This window comes from Phaseolus vulgaris, chromosome 4 (assembly GCF_000499845.2).
Source record: "Phaseolus vulgaris cultivar G19833 chromosome 4, P. vulgaris v2.0, whole genome shotgun sequence".
Taxonomy (NCBI): domain Eukaryota; kingdom Viridiplantae; phylum Streptophyta; class Magnoliopsida; order Fabales; family Fabaceae; genus Phaseolus; species Phaseolus vulgaris.
The window spans coordinates 37,722,223-37,747,848 of NC_023756.2; the positions used below are offsets into that span (position 1 = coordinate 37,722,223).

General features: G+C 36.1%; 2 protein-coding genes across 2 annotated transcripts; both read left to right on the top strand.

Moving 5' to 3' along the window:
• Nucleotides 1-9,187: 9,187 nt before the first annotated feature.
• LOC137838762 (uncharacterized) lies at nt 9,188-9,832 on the top strand. Its single transcript, XM_068647988.1, has one exon. It carries the CDS (start codon nt 9,188-9,190, stop codon nt 9,830-9,832), a length of 645 nt encoding a protein of 214 aa, XP_068504089.1.
• Nucleotides 9,833-17,055: 7,223 nt separating this feature from the next.
• Nucleotides 17,056-24,439, top strand: LOC137837583 (glutaminyl-peptide cyclotransferase-like). Its single transcript, XM_068646608.1, has 11 exons — nt 17,056-17,272; nt 18,829-18,885; nt 20,309-20,344; nt 20,475-20,539; nt 20,990-21,053; nt 21,888-22,005; nt 22,138-22,235; nt 22,340-22,410; nt 22,903-22,933; nt 23,115-23,169; nt 24,098-24,439. The coding sequence occupies exons 1-11, from the start codon at nt 17,132-17,134 to the stop codon at nt 24,229-24,231; spliced, it is 870 nt and encodes a 289-aa protein (XP_068502709.1). The 5' UTR covers nt 17,056-17,131; the 3' UTR covers nt 24,232-24,439.
• Nucleotides 24,440-25,626: the final 1,187 nt, after the last annotated feature.

A 25,626-nucleotide genomic window follows, 5' to 3' on the forward strand; every position in this document is an offset into this window, starting at 1 on the left:
CGTTAAGTATGACCTTGTTGGTGGCCTCGGCCTGCCCATTGGTTTGCGGGTGTTCCACCGAAGCCGTGATGGACTTGATGCCCAGGTCGTCATAGAAGGATTGTAGGCCTCGGTCAATGAACTGTCGGCCATTGTCAATTATTATTGTGTGCGGGACGCCGAATCGGCAGACAATGCTCTTCCACACGAAGTTCTGTGCGTTTTTTTCCGAGATCGAGGCAAGGGGTTCGGCCTCGATCCATTTGGTGAAGTAGTCGACTCCCACCAATAGGAACTTGGTCTGCCCTTTCCCCGGGGAGAAGGGGCCGATGATGTCCATCCCCCAAATGGCGAACGGCCATGGGGAGATGATGTTGTGCAGTTCTTCCAGCCTGGTGTGGTGGAGGGGACCAAACTCTTGACACTTGGCGCATTTCTTCACGTATTCGGCGCAGTCGCCTTGTACGGTCGGCCAGTAGTAGCCGGCCCTCAAAACCTTGGCGACTATCGTCCTCGCCCCGGCGTGGTTCCCGCAGACCCCCTCATGGATCTCGGCCATAATGTATTCGACTTGTGTGTTGGTGATGCATTTTAGCAGGGGGTCGAGTAACCTCTCCGATACAGATCTTCGTTGATCATGGTGTATCGGGCGCATTGTTGTTTCATCGCCCTTTCTTGGCCGGCCTTGGATGTGCCGTCCGTTAGGTACTGGATTACGAGTGTCATCCAGTTGTCGGCCTCGGCCTCTTCCTCCTCTATAGCCAGGCACTCGGCCTCGGCCTCCGTCACGCTTGGGTGTCTCAGCCATATTTGTATGACTGACCTCTGATGGCTCTTCTTTTTGGCGATCGAGAGCTTGGACAGGATGTCGGCCCTTTTGTTGTCCTCTCTCGGTATGTGTTGCAGGGGTGCTTTGCTGAAGCGGGCGATACTGTTTTTGGCCGCGTGGTAGTATCGCTGCAGCAAAGGCTTTTTAACCTCGAAATCTCCATTGACCTGGCCGACCATCACCTTGGAGTCGCTTTTGCATGTAACCTCGCACGCCGCCATGTCGTAGGCTAGGTTCAGCCCGGCCAGCAAGGCCTCGTACTTGGCCTGGTTGTTGGTCGCCTGGAATCCGAACTGGAGGGCTTGTTCCAAGAAGAGGTCGCCCGGCCCCTCCAGGACGACTCCCGCTCCACAGGCTGTTTTATTTGAGGAGCCGTCCACAGAGAGAGTCCACCCGCCCGGGAGGGTGGGTAGCGGTGCAGCTCAACCGAGAAGTCGGCCAAGCATTGAGACTTGATGGCGCCCCTCGGTTCGTAGCGTATGTCGAACTCGGAGGGTTCGACTGACCATCCTATCATCCTCCCTGCAAGGTCCGGTTTAGACAAAATTTTAAAAATAGGGTAGTCGGTTCTTACAGTTATGGTCGGGCCTCGGCTTCTGGATGACGGTCGGGGATGTGAGGAACTCCTTGAATTGTTTGAAGATTTCTTCACTTTGGTCGTCCCAGACGAATTTTTTACCTTTTCGGAGCAACTGGACAATCGGCCTTGTCCTCTCGACCAGACGGGGGACGAACCGGGAGAGGGCGGTCAGCCGCCCCAGGAGCTGCTGTACCTCCTTGATACTGTTCGAACTTCGCATGTTGAGTATGACCTGACATTTGTCGGGGTTGGCCTCTATCCCCTGGTGGGTGAGCATGAAGCCCAGGAACTTCTCTCCCTCGATCCCGAAAGTACATTTTTCGGGGTTAAGCTTCATGTTGACTCCTCTTAAAGCCCTGAAAACCTCATCCAGGTCTTTCAGGTGTTGATCGAACGAGTCGGACTTTACGACTATGTCGTCCACATACACTTCTACCGCCCGGCCGATGAGGTCTTTGAAGACTTTGTCCATGAGGCGCTGGTAGGTCGCCCCTGCTTTCTTGAGGCCGAACGACATGACCTCGTAGTAGTAGTTGGCGTCGGCTGTCATGAAGGCCGTTTTCTCCTTGTCCCTCGGGTGCATGCTTATCTGGTTATAGCCAGAGTAAGCGTCCAGGAAGCTCATAATTTTATGGTCGGCCGTCCCATCCACCAGTCGGTCAATGTTCGGGAGGGGGTAGGTGTCCTTCGGACATGCGCTGTTGATGTTTCGGTAGTCGACGCACATCCTCCAGTTACCGTTCAGCTTGGTGACCATGACAACGTTGGCTAGCCATGTCGTGTATCGGGCCTCCCTTATGAATCCAGCCGACAGGAGCTTGCCGGCCTCCTCCTTCGCTGCGAGTCGCTTTTTGTTGCCCAAGTCCCTCTTCTTTTGGGAGATCGGACGGGCTTCCTTGAATATTGACAATCGATGGGTGATGACATCTGGGCTCATCCCCGGCATGTTGGCCGGCGTTCATGCAAACATGTCGATATTCTTTTTCAGCGCGGCATGCATGATCTCGGCCTCGGCCGCTGCCAAGGCTGTTCCTACAATTGTGCTGTGTTCTTCGTCGAGGAGGGGGACTTTCCTCAATTCTTCTCTTGCCACTAGTCTGTCCTCGGTCGCCCTAGGATCGAGGTCCACCAATGCCACGGTTGGCTCTATCTCCCTCGGTCGGTCCTTCCTGGGGGAGCGTTCTTTTCGAGAGGACTTCCTCACTCTGAGGGGAGAGGTGCCGACCCTTAGGGGCTCCACCCGGAGGCTTTCAGCGTAGCACTCTCGTGCTTCTTTCTGGTCTACATGAACTGTGAGAATGTCCCCTGATCTTGAAGGAAATTTCATCGCGAGGTGAGGGGTTGATACTATGGCCATCAGCTGGTTGATGGAGGGTCGGCCGAGGAGGATGTTATAAGAGGTGTTGGCGTTGATGACCAGGTATCGGATTTTGATGGTCCTGGTGCTCTTCCCCTCTCCGAAGGTGGTGTACAAGTCGATGTAACCCTTGGTGCCCACCCTCTCGCCTGAGAATCCCACCACGTGGTCGTCGTATGGCATCATCTCGGCCTCGGCCATCCTCATGGCCTTGAAAGTTTTCCAGTAAAGGATATCTACCGAGCTTCCTTGGTCCACAAGGGTCTTTCGTATGGTGAATCGGTCTATGTCGACCGCTATCACCATCGAGTTGTCTTGCTGGCGGTAGTCTACGCCTTTGAAGTCCTCGTCCGTGAAAGTGATGGGTGGCATCCTCGGCCAGAATGCCACCGCGTTCACCTGATGTACCGCCCGGAGGTGTTTCTTCCGAGCGTTGTTCGTGTTTCCTTCCCCGGCGAAGCCGCCGGCTATAGTGTTGATAACCTCTCGATTACCTCTCCTATCGGCCTCCCTTGGGGGGTTGTCCCTCGCGGGTTGTCGATCGCCTCTGTTGTCTCGATCATTTCAGCCGCGTTGGGGTGACCTCGTCCGCCTGGGTGGATCCGCCCGGCGAGGTTGGTCTCATCCAGAATCCTCCCCCTCTGGGTTGTCAGGGGTGTGTATCTTGAGAATCGAATTGGCCGATCTCGATTCTCCCGTCGTCGGTCATTTTTTTGCATCGGTCGCCCTTGGCGGTCCTTTTCTTCCTTCCTCTCTCCGCCGGCCTCGGCACGGGCCTGGTTGCGAAATTCTCTTAGCTCTTCCAGTTGCATGTATTTGGCAGCTCTCTTCCTCAGCTCGTCCAAACTGTCGATCGGATGCATGCACAGGTTGTCGGCAAAGGGTCCTCGGCGCAGGGCCGTCAGCATGTGGTGCATGGCCACGCCCGGGCTCAGATTCTGGATGCTCATTGCCACTTTGTTGAACCTATCCACAAAGGTTATCAGCGACTCTCCCTTCTCCTAGCGGATGCCTACCAGAGCGATGGAGGTCAGATGGTGCGGCCGGCTGGTCGCGAACTGAGTTTCAAACTTTGCGACGAGCGTGGCGAAGCTATCGATGGAATCGGGTGAGAGCTTGGTGAACCAACTAAGGGCTGCACCCTTCAAGGATGTGGGGAACACTCGGCACAGGACGGCGTCGTCCGAGGTGTAGAGACTCATATGGGTGGTGTAGGCGTGCATATGCTCGTCCGGGTCGGTCGACCTGTCATACCGGTCTCGGTTGAAACCCTTCCACTTCCAGGCAGTGGGACTTCGATGATGGTGTTGGTAAAGGGGTGTCGGCGGTTCAGGTCGACCGTCAGGGTCGTCCGGGTGGACCTCATCAGGCACGACTCGTTTCCCATCTCGGTTTCCCGGGGAGGGGGTCGGCCTCTCGTCCCCTCGGCCACATCCGGGTCGGGGGGAGAGGTGTATGACCTGCCGACAACATTCGTCGGTATGACGAAGGGTCCTCCCTCCCCCAGCTTCTTCTTCATCTCTTCGTTCTCCCTACGGAGAACTTGCAGCTCTTGCTCGTTTTTCTGAGCAGCCTCCTCTGTCTTCCTTCTCATCTTGGCCATCTCTCTCTGGAGAGACAGAAACAGCATCGTCTGGTCGGCTTCGGTCATTCTCTCCATGCTTCTGGTTGAGACCATCTACTTTTTTCCTTCAGCTAGTTTCCCTCGGCCCCACGGTGGGCGCCAATTGTTCCTGCTAAGGAGATGGGACCTAGAGAACTATTGAAGTCTTCTTCTCCTTCCTTCGGTCGGGCAGATGACTAGGTGATGAACTGTGATTCTTCTCGTCCTCCTGCTTATCCTTCGGTACTCGGCACTCGGTCTTCGGACAAATCATCGGATGGTGGGGGTACCTGTGAAGGCACTCCGACGCTCAAGTCAGTAAAGCGGGTGGTCAGCTCTCAGGCAGGTGAACAGTAATAAATGACATACCTTACTCCTTGGGATGCGTGCTATTTATATTATTCTAATGGGCCTACCTTGTTGGGCCCGTTTATCGAGATATATACCGCTTAGGGTCGCATTATCTAATTCCTAATGATAGATTAACTTCACTGATAATGCTTTGAGCGTTAACTGTAATGGGGGTCGGCCGTCGGCCAAATCATCATGACATGGGTCGGCCATCGGCCATATTCCAGTGGTCTTGATTGTCTCAGCCAAGCCTTCTAAGGTCTCGGTCTCTCGGCCAAGTCTTTTGAGGTCTCGGCCAGGTTCCCTTGGTCTCGGTCAAGTGGACCTGACCTCGCCCATACCGGTAAAAAACATTAAAATTCAGAAAAAATATGAATATTTAAAATTGTTTATTTTTTTATTATTTATGATAAAATTTTAAAGTATAATTTTTTTAATTTTTATTTGTATTTTAGTTTTTTTTAAAAGAAAAGAGAAAAAAAAATGTTAGACCCAACCCAATTTTGTTTCTTTAAAAGAAAATAATAAGATAATAATATATAATAAATTAAAAACTAAAAATGGAAAGAGAAAAAACGATTTTCTCTTGTAACCCATCCCTTCATTCATGATTCACACGGTTTTGTTTTTCACTCTCATATTTCATACCAAATACTCTCTCACGTCTCACTCATTACACATTTCATACCATTTTTTTGTGCGCTATTTTGAAAAGATGGGAGTGCACTAGTATATGAAGACAGCTTCTTCCTACACCTCTATGACTTCTTCTGCCACCCTATACTAAAAGCGCAATTATTATTATGCCCTTTAGTAAAATAAATAAAAAAAAGTTATTTTAACCTAATTCCAGTTGTGTTTCACTGTGCCTCTTTTACTCTCCAGCTTTCACTCTCCACGCCACAGACACCCCTCCCACCTCCTTCCAAGCTTACTTCTTCTCTCCACTCCTTCTCTCAAAATTCTCATCCTTTCTAAACCTCTCATTCTCCAGTGCCATTTTCATTCATAGGTTAGTAAGTTTAATTTTACTAGTTTTGTGCATATTAGAAAGCGTTTGTGGTTTGTGCGTTTGTGCTCCTTCACAAAAATAGGCACCGGATTATGTATTTCGGTACATTTTAACAACAAATGTATTCCCGATTATGGAATCCGTAAGTCAAATTTTGACAGTGAAACAAGTTCTGCATTGTGTACTCCATAAGTCATATTTGAAGTTTCAAAATGACTTTCGGATTGTGTAATCCGTAAGCCAAATTCAAATTTCAACATGAGTTCTGGATTTTGTAATCCATAAGGCATATATCAAGTTCAAAATTGACTTTCGGATTGCGTAATCCATAGTTCATTTAGTATCGGATTACACAATCTGGAAGTGTGATTTTGCTACGTTCCAGATCCAGTACGGATTATCTAATCCAGAACACTCTTGTTTTATGCGTAAAGAATCGGATTGTGTAATTCGGTGATCTAACGACTTAGTAGAATGAGAAACACTGCCGCCTGCACCAGCACGTTACCACCGCCGACCACTAGCTCAAACAACACCTCAAGGAGCATGCACCACCACCACCACACCAAACACCTTCTCTTTCACTCTGCACCTCCACCACACCATGCACCTTCTTTTTCACTCGCGGACAATGTGAAACAACTTTAATTTTTATCTTTTTACTGAAGGACAATTTTGATATTTTAAAAGTTTATGGAGGTGCCCGAAGAAGTCATGGAGGTGCAGGAATAAACTGTTGTATATGAAATGCTGTTTCACCTAGTTGGCACTTAAAATTGTGTTTGTTTCTTTGCAATGTATTGTTTAGGAGCATGGAACTAGACAGATGATACATGTTTTGATTAGTGTATCTAAGTGCAAGTATGAAGGCGAAAAAATTAGTGAGTGGGTATTTTTTTCTCCTCTCAATCAATCGTAAAGAAACTCGAGTAAAGTGTTGTGAACACAAATCATTTTATTTCATTGCTCTCAATTCATAATCGATTATTCATGAATGATAAATAATGTTATAAATGAAACATAATCGATTATTCATTTATTTTAAAGACATAATAATTATGTAATGTGTTAGAAATAATCGATTATTCATAATCGATTATGTATTATGTTTAGGGTTTAGGTTATCAACGAGCAAAAAAATAAAGATGGGGACAACAAGAGATCGTGGGAGAGGTAAGGAGGCAATGTGGAGGGGGAAGAGGGAAGAAGTCTGGAGAAGAGAGGCAGACCTCAAGATAACATCATCGGTGAATAACTCTGGGGAAGGGAGCTCAACAACCTTCTTTTTCTCGAACTTCCCTGACAGCCATGGACAGTACGACATGTTTAGGATTTTCAGAAAATGGGCCAGAGTGAAAGAGGTGTTTATTTCCAGGCGGCTGAATAGGTGGGGAAGAAGATATGGCTTTGTGAGATTCTACCCAGTCCCAGATGAGGCTAAACTGGAAAAGAAACTGGACCAGATTTATATTAGCAACTTGAAACTACACGTTAACTTCCCAAAATATAGGAGAGCAGAGGTTGAAGTTCAGAAAGGAAAACCAAGTTCATCTGGACATGGTATCTCTCGAGCTAGGAGCACTAAAGGTAAGATAAAGGAGAAGGAGGTCTGGCGGGGTTACAGAACAGTCCGGAAGGATGAGACCTAAAAACCTAAACAATCCTATGCTGAGATTGCGCGTAAGCATTCAAAAAGTATATGGACTGGACCCGCTTTTGAAACAAGGCCTAATGCACCGCCGTGGCTGGTTTCGAGTGCAGTTGGATGGATGTCCCCTAACATGTCCTTTGATACCTTGAATGAAGAGTTTGTTAAGGGGGGTATGAGCATAATCAAGCTTAGATTTATGGGTGATAATATAGTGCTTTTAACACCCAAAGAAGGTGATAGAATGGAGGATATCATTAAGCTTAATAATGAATGGTTCGTCTCCCTTTTTGATGATATTGAACCCTGGTCCGAATATCATGTAGCAGAGCATAAAATAGTCTGGGTGAGGTGTTATGAAATCCCTTTAACCTTGTGGAACAAACAGTGTTTTACGAAGGTGGTTGGAGAAGTAGCATCTCTGGTAAAGATAGATGAGTCTACTAGACTGTGGGAGAATCTGGAGTTCGCTCGTTTGCAGGTTAGGTTACGTAAAGCTTGCAAAGTGGATATGGTGAAGGAGTTCAGGATTAATGGGAAGGTTTGTAACATTGTCATTATCGAGGAGATATCAAGTAGAGAAAGAGGGGAATGCTCATGTCACGATGATCACTATGCATCTTCCGATAGTATCTCGTCGTCAGATACTGTGGTGGAGGAAACGTACCATTCTAGAAGGTCGTCCGATGAAGGGGATGAGTACGGAGGCGTCGGTCTGCGGCGGGATGAGGATTCCGAGGTGGTGAGGCTGACCCAAACCTCGATACCGGCTAATCGGAAATTTTTAGAGAATAAGGTTGTGAACGATACTGGGTGTCAGTCTAAAGGTGGGTTTTCTTTCCTTAAAATGGCAAAACGTGTGAAGGGAGGGTCTGAAGAAGGAGCAGCTTTAGCTGCAGTTAGCCAAGTCAACGAAGCATGTAAGATACTTCAGGATTCACTGACCAACCTAGTTGAAGGGGCCCATGGATGCAATCTCTTAGCTATTGGGCCTAAGCAAGGTGAGGCCCAATCTACAATGAGAGGTATGGTTAGTAAAGAAGGAATTTCAAGGGGCCCAACGTCAAGTAGCAAAGGGGAAAAAACGGTTATGCGTTGTGAGGAGGAAGGGCTCGTTACCATGGCTGCGTCATTTCATCTTTGTACAAAGGAAGATGGGGAGCACCGTGTCGTGTTGCAAACGCAGGTGAGCAATTCTGATGTTAATCCATGCCATGCAGTTCACCGTAGCAGTGAGAGAGAGAGCTCATCTACGGGGAGCTCGGATCCACAATCAAACGGAAGTGTTAAGTGGTGCAAGACGACCAACGATGTAGAATCAATTGCGGAACACGATGTTGTTTCTAATGGAGAAGTGGGCCGCAAGTCGTCACTGGAATTCCGTAGACTTAGGTCTATGCGAGGGCTGGGTACACAAACTGCTCAAACGAAAGGGAGGTCGAACGGGGGAGTCGGAACATTCCAGCATGGGGAAAATTCTTCGTCTAGGCTTAGCCACTATGCCTTGGCGGAGTCGAGTATAGACATTTGCCTTTGCAATGATCGGTTGAAGCTGGAAGTCAAGGATGCGGAATCAGTTCGAATTTGGGAATTGGAACGCAATCTCGGACTGGAGTGCCCAGGGGGTGAGGGGAATCTGGTTGGAGAGCTGGATCGACTAGAGGAAAGGGATAAGGATGATAAAGAGGCATCTCGGGTGGGAAGTGGGAAGGAGTTACCATGATTATAATCAGCCTCAATATTAGAGGGTTGGGAGGGGGGGACAAAAGCAAGGTATTTGAGTCACCTTGTGTCTAAGGAGGGTGCTGATTTTCTATGTTTGCAAGAAATGAAAACTTCTTCTTTCTCAGATGCCAGATGCTTTCCTTTGTGGAGAAGTTGTAACATTGGTTGGGTCCATCATGAAGGGATTAACGGGGCAGGAAGTATGCTAACAATGTGGAATAAGGAAGCATTCGAGTACGGAAGTCACGCTGTTGGGGTTGACTTTATTGCTATAGTGGGCTATCACCTTGAAGCAAAATGTCATTGTGTGGTGGTAAATGTTTATGCAGCGTGTAACTTACAGGATAAAATTATTTTGTGGGAAGCTTTAACGTCATTCAAGCAATCCTATCAGAATTTGGCTTGGTGTTTATGCAGTGATTTCAATGCTGTAAGGAGGCCCGAGGAGAGGAAAGGGATCAGAGGTCATTCAAGCCAAAAGAAGGAGATTGCAGGGTTCAATAAGTTTATTGAGACAAATGGTTGGATGGACATTCCTGGTGTAGGGAAGAAGTTTACTTGGTTCAAAGTGAACGGAGCAGCAAAGAGCAGACTAGATAGATTTCTGGTCTCTGAAGAGTGGCTTCATTTTTGGCCGGCATCCAAACAATATGTGCAACAGAGAGTCGTCTCGGATCACTGTGCTCTAGTCCTAAAATCTTGCGCCAAAGATTGGGGGTCCAAACCTTTTGGAACCCTGGATGTATAGCTGAAGGAACCGGGGTTTACTGAAATGATAAAGGATAAATGGGAATCTTATCAGGTGGAAGGTAATCGCATTTCCGTTCTTAAAGAAAAGCTGAAACTCTTAAAGGCTGATCTTAAGGAGTGGAACAAAAGTGTGTTTGGTTGTGTGGAATCTCATAAAAGGCGCATTGAGATGGAAATTGAGAAATTAGACGGGGAGGATGACATTGATGCTTTAGAGGACGAGGGGAGGTTGAGAAGAATAGATCTGCTCAGTCAATTGGGGTTGGTCAATAGAAAGTTAGAATCCATCTACAGGCAAAAAGCTAGAGTGAATTGGCTTAAACATGGGGACTTTAACTCCAAATTCTTCCATTTTGCGATTCGTTGGAGAAGGCTAAGAAATAAGGTCAAAGGAGTTGAGGTTAACTCGCAATGGTGTGAGGAACCGGAAGTTGTAAGGAGGGAAGCAAAGCTACTCTTTGAGAAGAGATTCATGGCTATGCATGATTTTGGTGTACATTTGGGTTCGGTGGAATTCAGGTCGTTGCCTTTGGAGGTAAGCAGAAAAATGATTGTCAGCTTCACCGAGGAAGAAGTGAAAACTGCTGTAAGGGAATGTGGAGGATCAAAAAGCCCGGGCCCGGATGGTTTCAATTTCAATTTTATTAAGAGTTGTTGGGAAGTGCTTAAGGCAGATATTATGGCTGTAGTGCAACTTTTTCATATCACTGGTTCTCTTCCGAAGGGTTGTAATGCTTCCTTCATTGCGCTCATTCCCAAAGTAAGAGATCCGTCTTCGCTCGATCAATTCAGACCCATTTTTCTTGTAGGAGTAATCTACAAGATTATTACTAAAGTTTTGTCAAGCCGTGTGAAGATTATAATGCCTTTAATCATTGATGAATGCTAGTAAGCCTTTATTTGTGGTAGAGGATTATTGGACAACGTTGTCATGGCTAATGAGGTCCTCGAGGATGTAAAGAGAAATGGGAAAAGCGGGGTGTGCTTCAAGGTGGATTTTGAAAAGGCATACGACTCAGTGAGGTGGAGTTTTTTGTTTGATATGCTTCACAGGCTAGGCTTCAATGACAAGTGGATCTCGTGGGTTAAAGGGTGTTTGGTTTCATTGTCAGTATCTGTGTTGGTGAATGGGAGCCCTACGGAGGAATTCAAACCTTCCAGGGGGTTGAGACAGGGTGATCCAGTGGCCCCATTCCTTTTCTTAGTGGTTGCTGAAGGGTTAGCAGGTTTGGTCAGACAAGCGTTGAGAACGAATGTTCTTAGGGGTCTGAAGGTGGGAAGAAACAATGTCGAGTGTTGTTTGCTACAGTTTGCTGATGACACATTTTTTATGTGTGAGGATAACTTTGATAACATTTTTGCAATTAAGGTTATCCTTCGTTGCTATGAGATTGTATCGGGCTTGAAAGTTGATTTTCACAAGTCTAAATTGTCCGGTATTAAGGTGGATGGCTTTGCTTTGAGCACATATGCTAAAACTCTGAATTGCAAAATGATGAAGCTTCCTTTCGAATATCTGGGGGTTGAGGTGGGTGGTAATCCGAGGAAGATACAGTTTTGGGATCCGGTAGTTAAAAAGGTCGAAGTTAAACTTAGCTCTTGGAAAGGGAGATTTCTATCAATGGCAGGACGAATCTGTTTGTTGAAATCGGTGTTCACTGCCTTTCCTTTGTTTTACCTCTCGATATTCAAAGCTCCCGTAGCAGGGTACAATAAAATCAGTAGTATTCAGAGGAAGTTCTTATGGGCTTGGGGAAAACAGAGCAAGTCGATTTCTTGGGTTAGCTGGGATAATGTGTGTAAGCCTCTAGAGTTAGGAGGTTTGGAGGTGAAGGAAATGAAGAACTTTAATGTGGCCCTCCTGGCAAAATGGAGATGGAGGCTCATGAGTAGTGAAGGAGGCAAATGGAAAGAGATTATCTCATCTAAATATGGCAATGTAGCAGAAAATATACAGCTTAGGTCAAAATACCAATCTTGGTGGTGGAAGGATCTCACTAAAATCTGCGGTGAAGGTGTGGAAGATGGTTGATTCCAAAAGGTAATTGGGTGGAAAGTAGGAAATGGAGCCATAGTGAGATTGTGGGAGGATCTGTGGCTTGGGAATGATTGTCTTAGATCGGTGTATCCTAGACTATTTTCCTTGTCACTTGACCAAGGTAAAAGGGTGGGGGAGGTAGGAGTATGGGAAGAGAATAACTGGCGGTGGAATCTGAATTGGAGGAGGGACATGTTTCAATGGGAGATGGATATGGAGGCAGACATGTTATCCAGACTAAGTACGGGTGTTTTGTGTAAGGATTCCTTTGATCAACTTGTATGGAATGGGGACCAGAAGGGTACGTAAAGTCAGCATATTCTATGTTGGCTAATCACCAATGCTCAGCTGCAAAGGAAAGTGTGTTTAGTCTTCTATGGCAAGCTAAAGCCATGCCCATAGTTCTGACTACAGCTTGGAGAATCCTCATTGATAGAATTCCTAATAGAGTTAATTTGTTGAGTAGAGGTGTGCCTATGACCTCAACCTGTTGTGTTCTTTGCAATCTGTTGGAGGAATCCTCTCAACACCTTTTTTTAGAATGCGGTTTTGCACAACAAGTATGGTCCTGGTGTTATAGGTGGATTGGTACTCTAGGTGTCCAAAATAAGGATCTCATGAACCACCTTATGAATTTTCCTCTAATACATCTTTCCAGCAAACAAAACCAGGTTTGGTTAGGTTTTTGGGCGGCTATCGTTAGCTGTATTTGGGAGCATAGGAACATAGTGGTCTTCAGACAAGGGGTGCCTGATTTTGATGAGATTTTCTAGAACGCTCAGCTGCAGTCATGGTTATGGTTAAAGCATAAAACATCAGATTTTTCGTACGCCTTCTCTAACTAGCTTTTGTATCCAAACCAGTGCCTTCTCTTGGTTCGCTGATCGATTGGAGTTCGAGCCGGATCAGGTATGGTGCAATAAGGTTGTGAGGTTGGTTATTAGCAGGTATAAGGTGATCTTTGTTCTGTCTATGAGAGTAGACGTGTTTTGGGAGTTTATCCATGAAAGTGGACATGGTTCCCCCCTGGGTCAGGCACTGTGGCGTTTCTGCAGAAGCAAAGGAATCATGGTGCTTTTTTTTTATCACAAGAAAAACTTTATCTGTTGTGACCTTGTTGCCTTGGCAATGTATGTTTTGTGGGATTGGTAGGGGTGTGGTAGGAGTGTGATGTGGGCAAACCCTTTCGGCAGGCTTAATCATCTAGAAGTAAGGTCCAGGTTCGGTCTTTTAGTGGGAAAGACTGTATCATGCAACAGAGAGGAAGCGATTCTTTGTGTTAAATGTCTCTTTGACATGGGCCTGGAAAAGTAGAGCACCTTTCACATTACAACGGTCTCCGTAGGGGAGGGGCTGCGTTTTTTCTTTGCACTTGTATGTTTGGTGAATGTAAGTTTGTACGGGGACATGCTTTGTCTAAGGTGGAAGTATTGTAAACCAATTTCTATCTTTTTTGGGGGGTGTAAACTCTGGCAAAGGGGTGGACCTCTATTTCTTAGTTGGTGGTGCTGCTGCAAAGGCACATATTGTGTGTTTGGGGCTGTCTTGTTTGATTTGTGCAGGTTTTCCAGTGGTTGATGCTAGTGTGTCGCCAATCCCGGAATTCGCGTTCGGGAACATTTGTGTGCTACAGAGTGCTGTAATACCAATAGTGGAATAGCTGAATCAAGGGAATGGCTGGTAGGGACTGCTCAAAACGCTGATTTCTACAGCCTCTAGTGGGGTTCCATTTTTTTTCGGTGCTCGTTTGGAAGAAACTTGACAAGTAGTGCTATGTCTCGCAACTTGCGGTGGACTATATCCAATTGTGTGCTGCCAAGTCATGAGTTACTAACAGCGGAATAGCAGAAACAGGGGATTGTGGAGGTGAATGAGCAAAATGCTACTAAACTCTTTTTTCTGTAGTTTTCAGGTTCATTCATGTGTTTAAGGCTTTATAGAGTGTAAGGATGAAGGAGGTCCTGTGGTTTGTGGGGATGCTCGATGGTGTTGTTGTTGTGTTTGTTTTAGTGTGTTTAGCGTTATAGAGGTAGGATGTTTTTTAATGCTAGTTTTTTGTAGCATTTTATAGCAAACAGGTCGTTCTCCCCTCCCTTGAGGGTGTTTCGTGTAAAAGGGTTGGAATACCCCTTTGTATTCCTTTTAAATTAATTTCATTCTTTGCTGATAAAAAAAAATATGTATTATGTTATAAATTAAACATAATCGATTATTCATTGATTTTGAAGATATAATTGATCATCAATGTTATAAATGAAACATAATTGATTATTATATTATGTTGGATGTTGTTGCATTTGTGTTTTTGTTTGGTTATGAAAATGACAAAAAAAATTAGTAGTATGTGTAAATATTGAATTAATTATTATTATAAAAAATTATTATAAATTAATAATATTATTTAAATTTAATATAAAATTATTTTATAATTATATTTTATGAAATTAGGAATATTTAAATTATTTATTTCGCGACAATATTAAATAATTTTTTTCAAAAAAATAACTATTATACTGTAGCAGAAATATAACTGTAAATAGTCGTTTTTGTTTAACCATGCATTGACGTGCTAATATTAATTTACGTGAGAGAATTGGTAAATAGGGTCATTTGGGGCCATTGGCTTTTCCGCTCAATGCTTCTATTAATACACGTTTGAAGCTTGCTCATTCACAGGTGGGCTCTTTCTTTTCTTCCACCATTCATACGTTTTTCTGTTATCTTTATGTGTATTTTTTTAACCCTTATTTGCTTGATTTTGGCTCATGAAATTGTACGCAATTGCAATTGGAGTGTCCACATAATAAAAGAGAGAGCAAAAAAAGGGGTCCCCGGCTTTTATGGTTTGTTTTGTTCCTTCACGTATTAATTGCATTCACGATGACCCTTTTTTTACTTTTACCATGCATGTGATGCAATTGGCCAGTTTGCTCCCATCTTTTCTTTGCAATTTACGGGGTGTTTCTTTCTTCAAAATATCTAAATTATTTTGAACAATTTTGGATAATTTCATAATAGAGAGTGTTATAGAAGTAAAATATATTTTTAGAATAGAAAATTCAAAAGATAAAAAAATCATTTCAGAATATCTTTTTTAGAACATATTTTTTTAACTTCTAAAATGATAATTCTAGAATTCAAAAAATATGTTAAAAAAAATATATTCTAAAAGTATTCTGGAAAAAGTAATTTGGAAGTCAATTTTTTTTTTTAAAAAAAAGGGGTGCAAGGAGAAATTTACTGGAGTGAAAGAAGAAACACTTCAATTCACATAGGGTACATGGGTCCCCAATTTTACGTTCTCTTTATTTGTGTAGGGCACCCATAATTTTCTGGGGTGTTTCTTCCTGCACCCCTACATTTTTCTTCTTGCACCTATACTTTCTTTGAAATATCGAAATTATCTTTGATAGTTTTGGATGATTCTAAAATGGGAGTTTTGTAAGTAACTAGTGTTTTCAGAATAGGAATTCCATAATCAACCTTGTTTTTGGTCTTATTTTCTCGTTCAAGCAAATAGAATTATAAGTCAGCTCTCCACCATACTTTGGCTCAAGAAAAGAAATTTCTGCTCTACCTAAAAGAAGATTCTTCTATGTGACACTTATATTGTAATAAAGATCACTTGCTCCATTGATAATCTAAGTCACATAAATTAAGACATCAAGTAGTGACAAACTAAGTGAAAAATTCTTTCATCGTGACATATGTAGATGTGCAACTTGAACTCTAATCTAATGAACTTATTATTTGAGTTTGATTTTTAATCTTAGTCTTAGGTTAGATAAGTGTTATGAATTGCTAATTAAATTATTATTTTTATATATAATTTTTTCATGTTAAAAAATTTATTTAAATAACTTAAATCTGATGTGACTATATTATGTACGTGAATATATATATATATATATTACATTGAAAATATATACAAAAGTCACGTTATATATATATGTAGAAGTAAAAAAGATTATCACCTCGGAAACTGGAGATTTAAATCACAAACATTTCTATTTATTGTCAAAATTTGTGTATGATTATTTTTTTTTCTTGATAAAATTTATTTCCATGATTATTGTGTTGTAAATATTTGCCGCAGAAGAGACGTAACATAGATGCATGTGATAATGCAAAAACACATGCCTAAAAGAACGAGACAAAGGAAGAGAGAGAGAGATGCATGAAAAAGAAAACGAAAAAGATGGAACAGTGGGAGCGTTGAATGCAATAAATCCTGCTTCTGGACATGCATCATCATCATAACCTTTTACATGGTTATTTCAATTACAAGAAGTTGATTTTTATTTTTTTTCTTCTTTTGATTATTTGTGTTAGAACTATTGATAACTCGATGACTTTCTCTTTAAATAAAGAGAATTTAGCACACATTTTACATTATAGTTATGAAAGAAATAACTCATCAAATAAAATTAGTGATAAATCACACAAGTAAAATTTATTTTTATTATTTTTTTATTTTAAAAAGTTAACAATTGAAATGCTCAAAACTAAATCTAATACTTGTTACATTTTAAGCTTTTCTTTCACTCTCTTACTATTGGTATCATTGAATGTGTTAATATAATTATTACAAAGAAAATGTTACTTTGAAAACTCTTACACTTCTATATAATTTTTAATTTGATAAATTTAAAAATAAATATATATAATAAATAGTGAGTTTAAGATTAAATAATATGAAAAAGTATTAAAATAATAGTATTAAAAGTTATAATATAGTTATATAGAAAATGTGAATCGTTAATTATCCAATAATTATTAAAACAATGATATCGTTTCAGCTATCATTGATATCGTTTCAAGTATCATTATTACACACTTAAAAAAAAATACCATAATCATGTAAAATATGAATGGATAAAAACACAACAAGGGGTGAATTGATTTTATAATAAAATTAATTAAAAATATTACTAAATTTATATTACAGTGATAAAAATTTGTATACATAAAAATTAATTATTTAATTTTATAATTATATAGAAGAAACACTTGTAAATTTCTGTAAAATTAATATATATAATTATAAATATTTAATTTTTATTTAAAAAAATATTATTATAATTATACCAGCATTCTAAATTTTTATATATAGCCCTTTTTAAATAATACAAAGAAGAAGTTTAATTAATGAATATAAATATACCAACTCACACTTCACGTGTATAACATTGGCACCTAATCTGCGTAACTCTTTAAATGTGTTTCTGACTCTCACTCAGACTCACTCTTACAATTTCCATGGCTGCTTCTCTCCTTCTCTCCGTCATCGTTCTCTTTGTCCTTTCGTCGAACAGTTGCTGCGCGTTGGAACATGAAATTTCCTATGCCAATTTCACCATCGTCAACGTCTTCCCTCACGATCCACAAGCCTTCACCCAGGTCATCAAATTTCTTTTCCAAAGTGTTCATCACTTCTGTAGTTATTATAATACTAACATTAATCGAATGGTTTATGTTAACAAAAATATAAAGTTTTTGTGTTCCATATATTGATCAGTATTTTCATCCAGCTTTTAGCTTTTTCTTAAAGAAAAAAAAATGTATAATTTTATTAATATTTTCCCCTCTAAACTAGTTTTAAAAAGTAATCTATTTTTTAAACTGAAATACTGTAAAGAGAGAGGAAAATAAGAGCACAGAACTCAGAAAAAGACAAAATATTAAAAAAAAAGTAAATTCTACTTAGAAGAAGTTTCTCTGTTAAATGAGATAAAATAAGAATTCTATTTTAACTTTTTTTTATCTTAGAAATCTATGTAGGACACATAGATACGTAAAATCTATGTAGGACACTGATACGACTCGGACATAGACATAAAGATACTTAAAATCTCTAAAATGTAGGACATGGGAACATGAATCTATATATTATATAATTATAAATTATATAAATTGACAATAAAGATTTATGTATACAAATATGTTCCAAATTATGTTTTGGAGCAGAAAGATGTTTTTCATGACTAGTTCACAATGATTTGTTTCTTATTTTTATGGTCATAATAGTAATTTATACAATAAAGTTTGAAATTTTTGAAAATTAATGTTTTTTTTAAAAATTGTGTTAGAACCGTAATAGAATAGTCATAAATCTAACAAATACTTTTTGAATTGAACACTTCACCGATACGTGTCCTACATGTGTCGTACGAGTGATCGACACGCCATTTAAAAAGAGTGTCCGGACTTCATAGTTAAAAATCCATTTATTTTCAAATTAAACATTTTTATATTGTGTTTTCATTTCATTTGATTTTATTTATTTAAAATTACACAATGTGAATTAAGAAGGAGTTTGTAGGAGTATTTATTATTGAGTCAGATAATTCAAAAAAGTAATCATATCTAAATAAATTAAAGAATTTTCTTCGTGTTTTTCAGTCACAATTAACTCAATTCAATTTGTAACGGTGACTCAGTCCAATCAAAATTAATAAATGATAATAATAACAATGCCATTTTCGATTCAATATTATTTTATTTTATTTATCTTCTATTTTTCTTAAACCAAACCTAGACGAGATCAATGAGTGGTGTTAATTAATATTTTTTTTTTTTTCATTTTGTATGTTTCATGATTATTTTCATTAAGTTTGTAGCATTTTTAAAGCGAAAACTTTATTTAATCTTATCCAAAAAAATATTTCAAAACTAGTTTTTATAACTTGTATGTTTAGATAAGGAAAAAATAAGGATAAGAAAATTAAGAGGAGGAAAGTGCCTAAAAAAGGAAAAGAAAATGTGTTTTTTCACAATTTTCTTGGATAGAACTAATTGACACCCTTTCATGTAACTGTGTGAATATTTGGCTTTATGTTTGAGGAGAGAGTTTAGGTGATTATTAATTAAGAAATGCCAAAAAATGTTGATTTGGACATTGTTTGAGTTGTCACTTATGAAAGAGAAAAATGACTTTTTATTTTATTTTATTTCAGGGCCTTCTTTACTATGGAAATGACACCTTATTTGAGTCAACTGGCCTTTATGGGCAGGTAAACATTATTCATCTATTTTTCTTTCTCTTTGTTCTTTTAATTGATTCTTATCTTATCTTCATTTAATTATTTTTAGTTCTTAAATTAGTTCAGTCCTTTTTAATATTTACAATCAAGATTTAAACATGTTTAATATAATATGTTAAAAAATTATTAAGTAAATATTTTTAAGTATAAAATTTAAAAGAGAGTTTTTCAACCACTACAATATTTTTTAGCAATTTGTTTTCATTTTAATTTTTTATTTTAAAAATTGATTTCAATTTGTAAACTAAAAGAAAACCATTGAATAGAAACCAATTTTAGAGACTAAAAAAGTTTTTGAATTTTAAATTAGTTTATATTATTGTTAAATAGTTTTTAAATTGTTATCTAATTAGTTATCAATGTTTTTGCTACCAAATTTAGAATCTAAATAATTGGTAATTAAAACTTTGATAGCTAATTAGATACCAATTTAAAAATTATTTAATAATAATAAAAACTAATTTAGAAATAATAAATTATTTCATATCTAAAATGACTTCTAATTTAGTCATTATAACACTTAATTATTTTTAGTTTTTAAAATTAATTTATATTTAATTATTTTCTTCCGGTAGTGTTATCAACTAAATTTAGATTGAATTAAAGAAAGAAGGTCCGAGTCTTTTAAAAAAGATTTATGATGGAAGATGGTATAATTAATGATCAAAAATATAAATTTTAAAATTGATGTTGTAATTAGTAGAAGTTGATGATTAAACATATAATAATCTAATTAGAAATATACTGAGATAGCATAAAATTTAAGATAATATTTTTATATAAAATATGATTCATAACAATATATATTAAAACTATCTCTTGGTCACTAATCAAGTAAAAATTTAACTGTATAGTGTGTTATAAACTACGTTAAAATAAAAGTGGAAAGAAGAGGTTGAAAGTGATGTGGCATATTCAAATTTAAAAAAATAAATTAAACTATCATCCATTGATTTTTATGAGAGAGATGACCTAATAAATTAAAAAAAAATGAAATAAAATAAAACATTTCAAATGTGAATGTAAAAAGAAAAATACATAGATCAAGAAAGGATTTAATTACGGTTCAATGATTAAACATTAAATCATCATCTTTATCAGTTTAATAATAATAAACCCTAATAGTTTTCACATAAATAAATATGATGAAACAAATTTTATACATTAAAAAAAGTTAAAATTAGGTCTAAAGTCACGTTTTAAAATTGAAAACGGTAATTATTTTAAACTTAAAGTATACTTTGTTGAAAGATAAATAATTAAAGTGAATCTTAAAATTAAGATAAAAGAGAAAACGGTTAGTTTTTTTCCTAATTAATTATAATTAATACTTGTGTGTTCCTACAAGTGTAATTAATATTGCATTTAACCTTTCAATTATTTGTTGGTTCAGTCATCTGTTCGTAAAGTTGCTCTTCTAACTGGGAAGGTACAAATATACTCATTTCTTGAGCTCTTCTATACACTTGTTTTTTATTCTTATTTCATTTGGATTTCCAATAACTCTATATTTGTAAGTTATGTTCACTCCATTTTCTAATTATTTGTGCCACAAGCAGGTTCAAAATATTTATAAGATGGATGATTCCTTATTTGGGGAAGGTTTAACTCTCCTAAACAATAGGTGTTCAAGATAATATGTTGCATTTTGTTTTTGATTTATGTTGCTTACTTATATTGAACAAACTAAGCATAAATATAATAGAAACCAATTTTAGAAACTCAAAATAATTAGTTGTTATCATAACTAAATTATAGACTATTATAGAGATTAAAAAAACTTTTGGTTTCTAAATTGGTATTAATTAACTATCAAGGTTTTTGTTACAAAATTTAGAATCTAAATAATTGGTAGTTAAAACGTTGATAGCTAATTAGATACCAATTTAAAAATTATTTAACAATAAAAATTAATTTAGATTTTTTTTTTTAATTTATAAAATAATCTCTAATTTAGTCTAAATATCAACTAATTGTTTTGTCTCTAAAATTAGTTTGTATTCCATAATTTTTTTTAAGTGTATTTTCACTCTAACATTTGATATTTGGATTTATTCTAATACACTTTATGTAGGTTGTATCAAGTAACTTGGTTGCAGACAGATGGTTTCATACATGACACTGAAAATTTAAACCAAGTTTGTAGCTTTACCTTCATCTCATAATCTTTTGTCTTGTTCATTGCTTAAGAAATTGGGTTTAGGGTTTGTTGCAGTTTTCATTTCAGTTTTTTATTCTATTGATATCAATTATCTTCTTGGCAGCTACAATTTGAAGATTTTTAAACATGCATGCTATATAAAATCAATTGTATGGTCATATAAATGTGATTTCAAATTTAATATTAAAAAAAAATTATTAAATAAAAATTAATTTTAAAAATAAAAAATAATTAATTACTATATTAGCTAAATTAGATATTATTTTATAAATTAAAAAATTATTAATATCTAAAATAGTTTTTATTATTAATAAAAATTTATAAAATAATTTCCAAAATTCATATTTAATATTAGGTATCAACTACTTTAGATTGTAAGTTAATCTTTATAGTAATTAATGTAGAATATAAAGTACTTGCACTACAAGATAAAATCATAAACTAGAAACCAAAATATTGAGTTATAATAGTAACTAAATTAGAGATCATTTTAGAAACTAAAAAAAAAATTGGTTTCTAAATTAGTTTTTATTATTGTTAAATAGTTTTTAAATTGATATCTAATTAGCTACCAAGATTTTAACTACCAATTATTTAGTTTCTAAATTTGGTAGCAAAAATATTGATTGCTAATTAGATACCAATTTAAAAACCATTTAACAATAATAGAAACTAATTTAGAAACCCAAAATTTATTTAGTCTCTAAAATAATCTCTAATTTAGTCACTATAACAACTAATTATGTTTGGTCTTTAAAATGCTAACATGGTTAACCAAATCTATAACACCTTACTTTTACAATTTATATAGATTGGAACATTTAATCATGATATGAATGATGGTTGGGGTCTGGCAACCGATGGAAAAGTGTTTTTTGGAAGTGATGGCAGTTCAACCTTGTATCAAATTGATCCTCAAACATTCAAAGGTTTCTCTATCCAAATGAACTTCCATTCTTTTTCTTTCACTATTTATGTGTATCCAAAAACCTCTTACCCAAAAATGTTGAGTTCTAATTTATCTTGTATTTCATGGTATTTACATTGTCTTATTGTTGTAGCTGTAACAAAACATGTTATCTACTATAAGGGTCATCAAGTATACAATCTCAATGAATTGGAATACATAAATGGTGAAGTTTGGGCAAATGTTTTACCGGTAATATTTTAATTACACAAATATATTTCTTTTCAAAGATTAAGATTTTTATGTGTACATGGCTTAGTTAGTTTTGTTTGAGATTGATATTTTTTTTTGTCTAGACTGATTGCATTGTAAGAATATCTCCAAGTGATGGCAGTATTCTTGGATGGATTCTCCTCCGAAATTTAAGGTACTACTTTTTTTCAGCATTTATACATAAAATAAATATTTTAGAAATGAATAATTTTAAAAAAAAATATACAGAAATTTTTTCTAAAAAATAAAAAATAATTGAGTTTCATAAAAAGTTTACATTGATTAAATTTAAAGTCAATTTATATTATATAAATAAGGTAATAATCATATTATAAGTAAATTTGAAGATGAATTGAATTTAAATTTATTTTTTAGTATAAAAATTATTTTAACTACCAATTATTTATATTCTAAAGTTAAAATTAAAATTTTAATAATTAATTAAATATTAATTTAGAAATTATTTATTAATAATAAAAATTAATTTAGATATCAATAATTTTTTTTTTCTAAAATAATATCTAATTTAATCAATATAGTATTTAATTATTTTTAGTCTATAAAATTAGTAATGTTTTTTATAAAGAAATAGAAAATTTCTTTATTTATTAGTTGCTTAAAGTTTCATTTGGTCTATAATATGCAGGAAAGAACTTGTAGAAACTGGGGAGATCAATGTAAGAACTTCTCTTTTTATATTAAGGATAAGAAATTAGCCTATTATTCAGTGTATATATGTTGCACTTCTATAATGTTGTTATAATATAAAAACTTTTTTATGAAAACAAAATGTTACTCTCACTCTTTTTTTAAATTAAAATTGGTATTGCACTTATATGTATATCTTTTATATTTAAGGAGAAAGATGTTTTGAATGGGATAGCATGGGATGGTGAGCAGAAGCGTATTTTTGGTAAGTTCTAATCTTCTAATTATTAAATTACAAATTTAAAATTTGTTATTAAACATATTCATAATATAATAACATAGAATTGTATAAATATGTTGGATTGTGAAATGAAAATTATACTTGCATTACTTAGATTGAAATTCATGAATAAATTATTACATTATAAAAGAGAATTGTATAAATATGTCAAATGGGTTTGTGAAATAAAAATTATACTTGTATTACTCAAATTAAAATTCATGGATAAATTATTACATAATAAAAATAAATTAGTCAGAAGAATCTATTAGAAAAATTAAGTTCATTTATACATATTAAATATTAAAAATAACTTATTACATGAAAATGAAAAGTTATTAAAATGGATAAAATCTAACTATTTGATTTAATACATTCATTTATCCTGCATATTTAGTGCACAAAAATCAGAACGGATTAAGCACAAACTCTAAAATAGTTTTACTTACCTTAAAGTAAATATTTTTAATTATAATAAATGTTTTATTTGTCACTAAATATGTATTTTTGTTTACTTGACTTGTACTAGATCTACAAATTTTTATCTTTGAAAAAAAAGGTGGAAATTGCTTGAGTTTTATTCGTAACAAGGGTTTAAATATTTTATTATATATTTTTATATTAAAATTATTAATAGTCTTATACTTTACCACAACATTTTATATTTATATTTAGATAAGTTCTTGTTTTCCTATACATGTTTTATATTATAATTGGTTAATTTTTTATGATAATATTATCTTCTTCAAATTTAAAGAATGCACATAATACATTTTTATGTTTTTTATTATTAAGTTTCTTTTCATCTAAAAATTCTCTAATAAACATCAATAATTAAAAGTTAATGTTCTTAGTTTTTTCTCCTATTAATTTTTTAAACCTTAAATAAGTGTAACATATGTTTTGCTTGCAGTAACTGGAAAATTGTGGCCGAAGCTATACGAAATCAAGGTTTCTCCTATAAAGACACCAATTGAAGATGGAACCATTGAGAAATTTTGTTTGCCTGAGCCTTATTATCCACCAGAAGGAACTGAAGCCCAATAGAAAAATATGGGCTTAAGTAAACCCAAAAAGAAATCTTATTATCTTAAGATTGGGTTTAGAATAAATGTAATTAGGACTTTTTCTTGTTTTTCTAAAATTGTAGTGTTCATGTGTGCCACTAAGTCATTTACTAGAAGCCTTTATGGATGTTTAATTATTTTGTCTTCTGAATTTAATAATGAAGAGCTTTAAATTGTTGTTGTGTTTATTTTATTTTTTCTATTTTTTCTTGCTCTTAACCTTTCTTATCATTTTGGTATCATTAATAATTAGTTGTAGTTACTCGAACTACTTCTAGAGAAATGTTAAATTTTGAATATATCTCTTATTAATTTGATTATTAAAGCATTATTAATTTTTATATTTTAAAAATGGTTTTTTTTTGTTTATTATTTTTAATGTGCATGTAGAACTGAGATCCAAGTATTCATATTTTGCTAGTGAATCAATGAACTATTATCAAAATAGTCTTGTACTTTATTATATATCATATAGAGATGTATAACATTAATACTATTTCATGGTACAATTTGTTGGATGATGAAAATGATAGCAAAGTTGTCATGAAATATTTGTGATAAGAATTATAATAATTAAATTATATATTTAAAATTTGTTATTAAAACATATTCATAATATAATAATAACATAGAATTGTATAAATATGTCAAATGGATTGTAAAATGAAAAATATACTTATATTATTCAAATTAAAAAGCATGAGTAAATTATTATATTATAAAAATTAGTGAGAATGAAAAAACATCTCAAGTGGTTATTGTTTTATGATCGGAAAAACTGTTTATTTGTGGTCATCAAAGAAACAGTCAATTGTTGCATTATCTACTTGTAAAGCTGAGTATGTAGCAGCAACAAGAAATGCTTGTCAATTAGTTTGGCTCAGCAATATCATGACTCAAATTTGTTTTAATCTAGATGTTTCAATCAAGATATATGTTGACAATGTCTCTGCAATTAATCTTGCAAAGAATCTAGTTTCAAAGAAGTAAACACATTGATATTTGATATCACTTCCTACGAGACCAAGTTGGGAAGAACATGATCAGATTGCAGATATTCTCACTAAGACATTAAAGATTGATGCTTTCATCAAGTTAAGAGATCTGTTGGGCATGAAAGTTAGCTTCCAATAATTGTAATTTTATTATATTTATTATTGAAGTAAATCAAAATGAATGTATCAGTTCAACAGTTTTACAATTTTGTGCAATTACGTTCAATCAGTTTCTTCAACTTTTTGCCTTTTGCTATTTCCTTCCATTAGTTTCTACAGATTGAGCTTATCATATAAGATCTATATACTAATACTATCTCATCGTGTGCTCAAAAGTTCAGTTTGTTGGATCATAAAAATTGTAGGAAAGTAGTCATGGA

Coding starts and splice junctions, on each gene's coding strand:
- LOC137838762 (XM_068647988.1), top strand. CDS start 9,188: ATGAAAACTTCTTCTTTCTCAGATGCCAGATGCTTTCCTTTGTGGAGA.
- LOC137837583 (XM_068646608.1), top strand. CDS start 17,132: ATGGCTGCTTCTCTCCTTCTCTCCGTCATCGTTCTCTTTGTCCTTTCG. Junction 20,345..20,474: donor TTGCTCTTCTAACTGGGAAG/GTACAAATATAC, acceptor TGCCACAAGCAG/GTTCAAAATATTTATAAGAT. Junction 22,934..23,114: donor TAGAAACTGGGGAGATCAAT/GTAAGAACTTCT, acceptor TTTATATTTAAG/GAGAAAGATGTTTTGAATGG.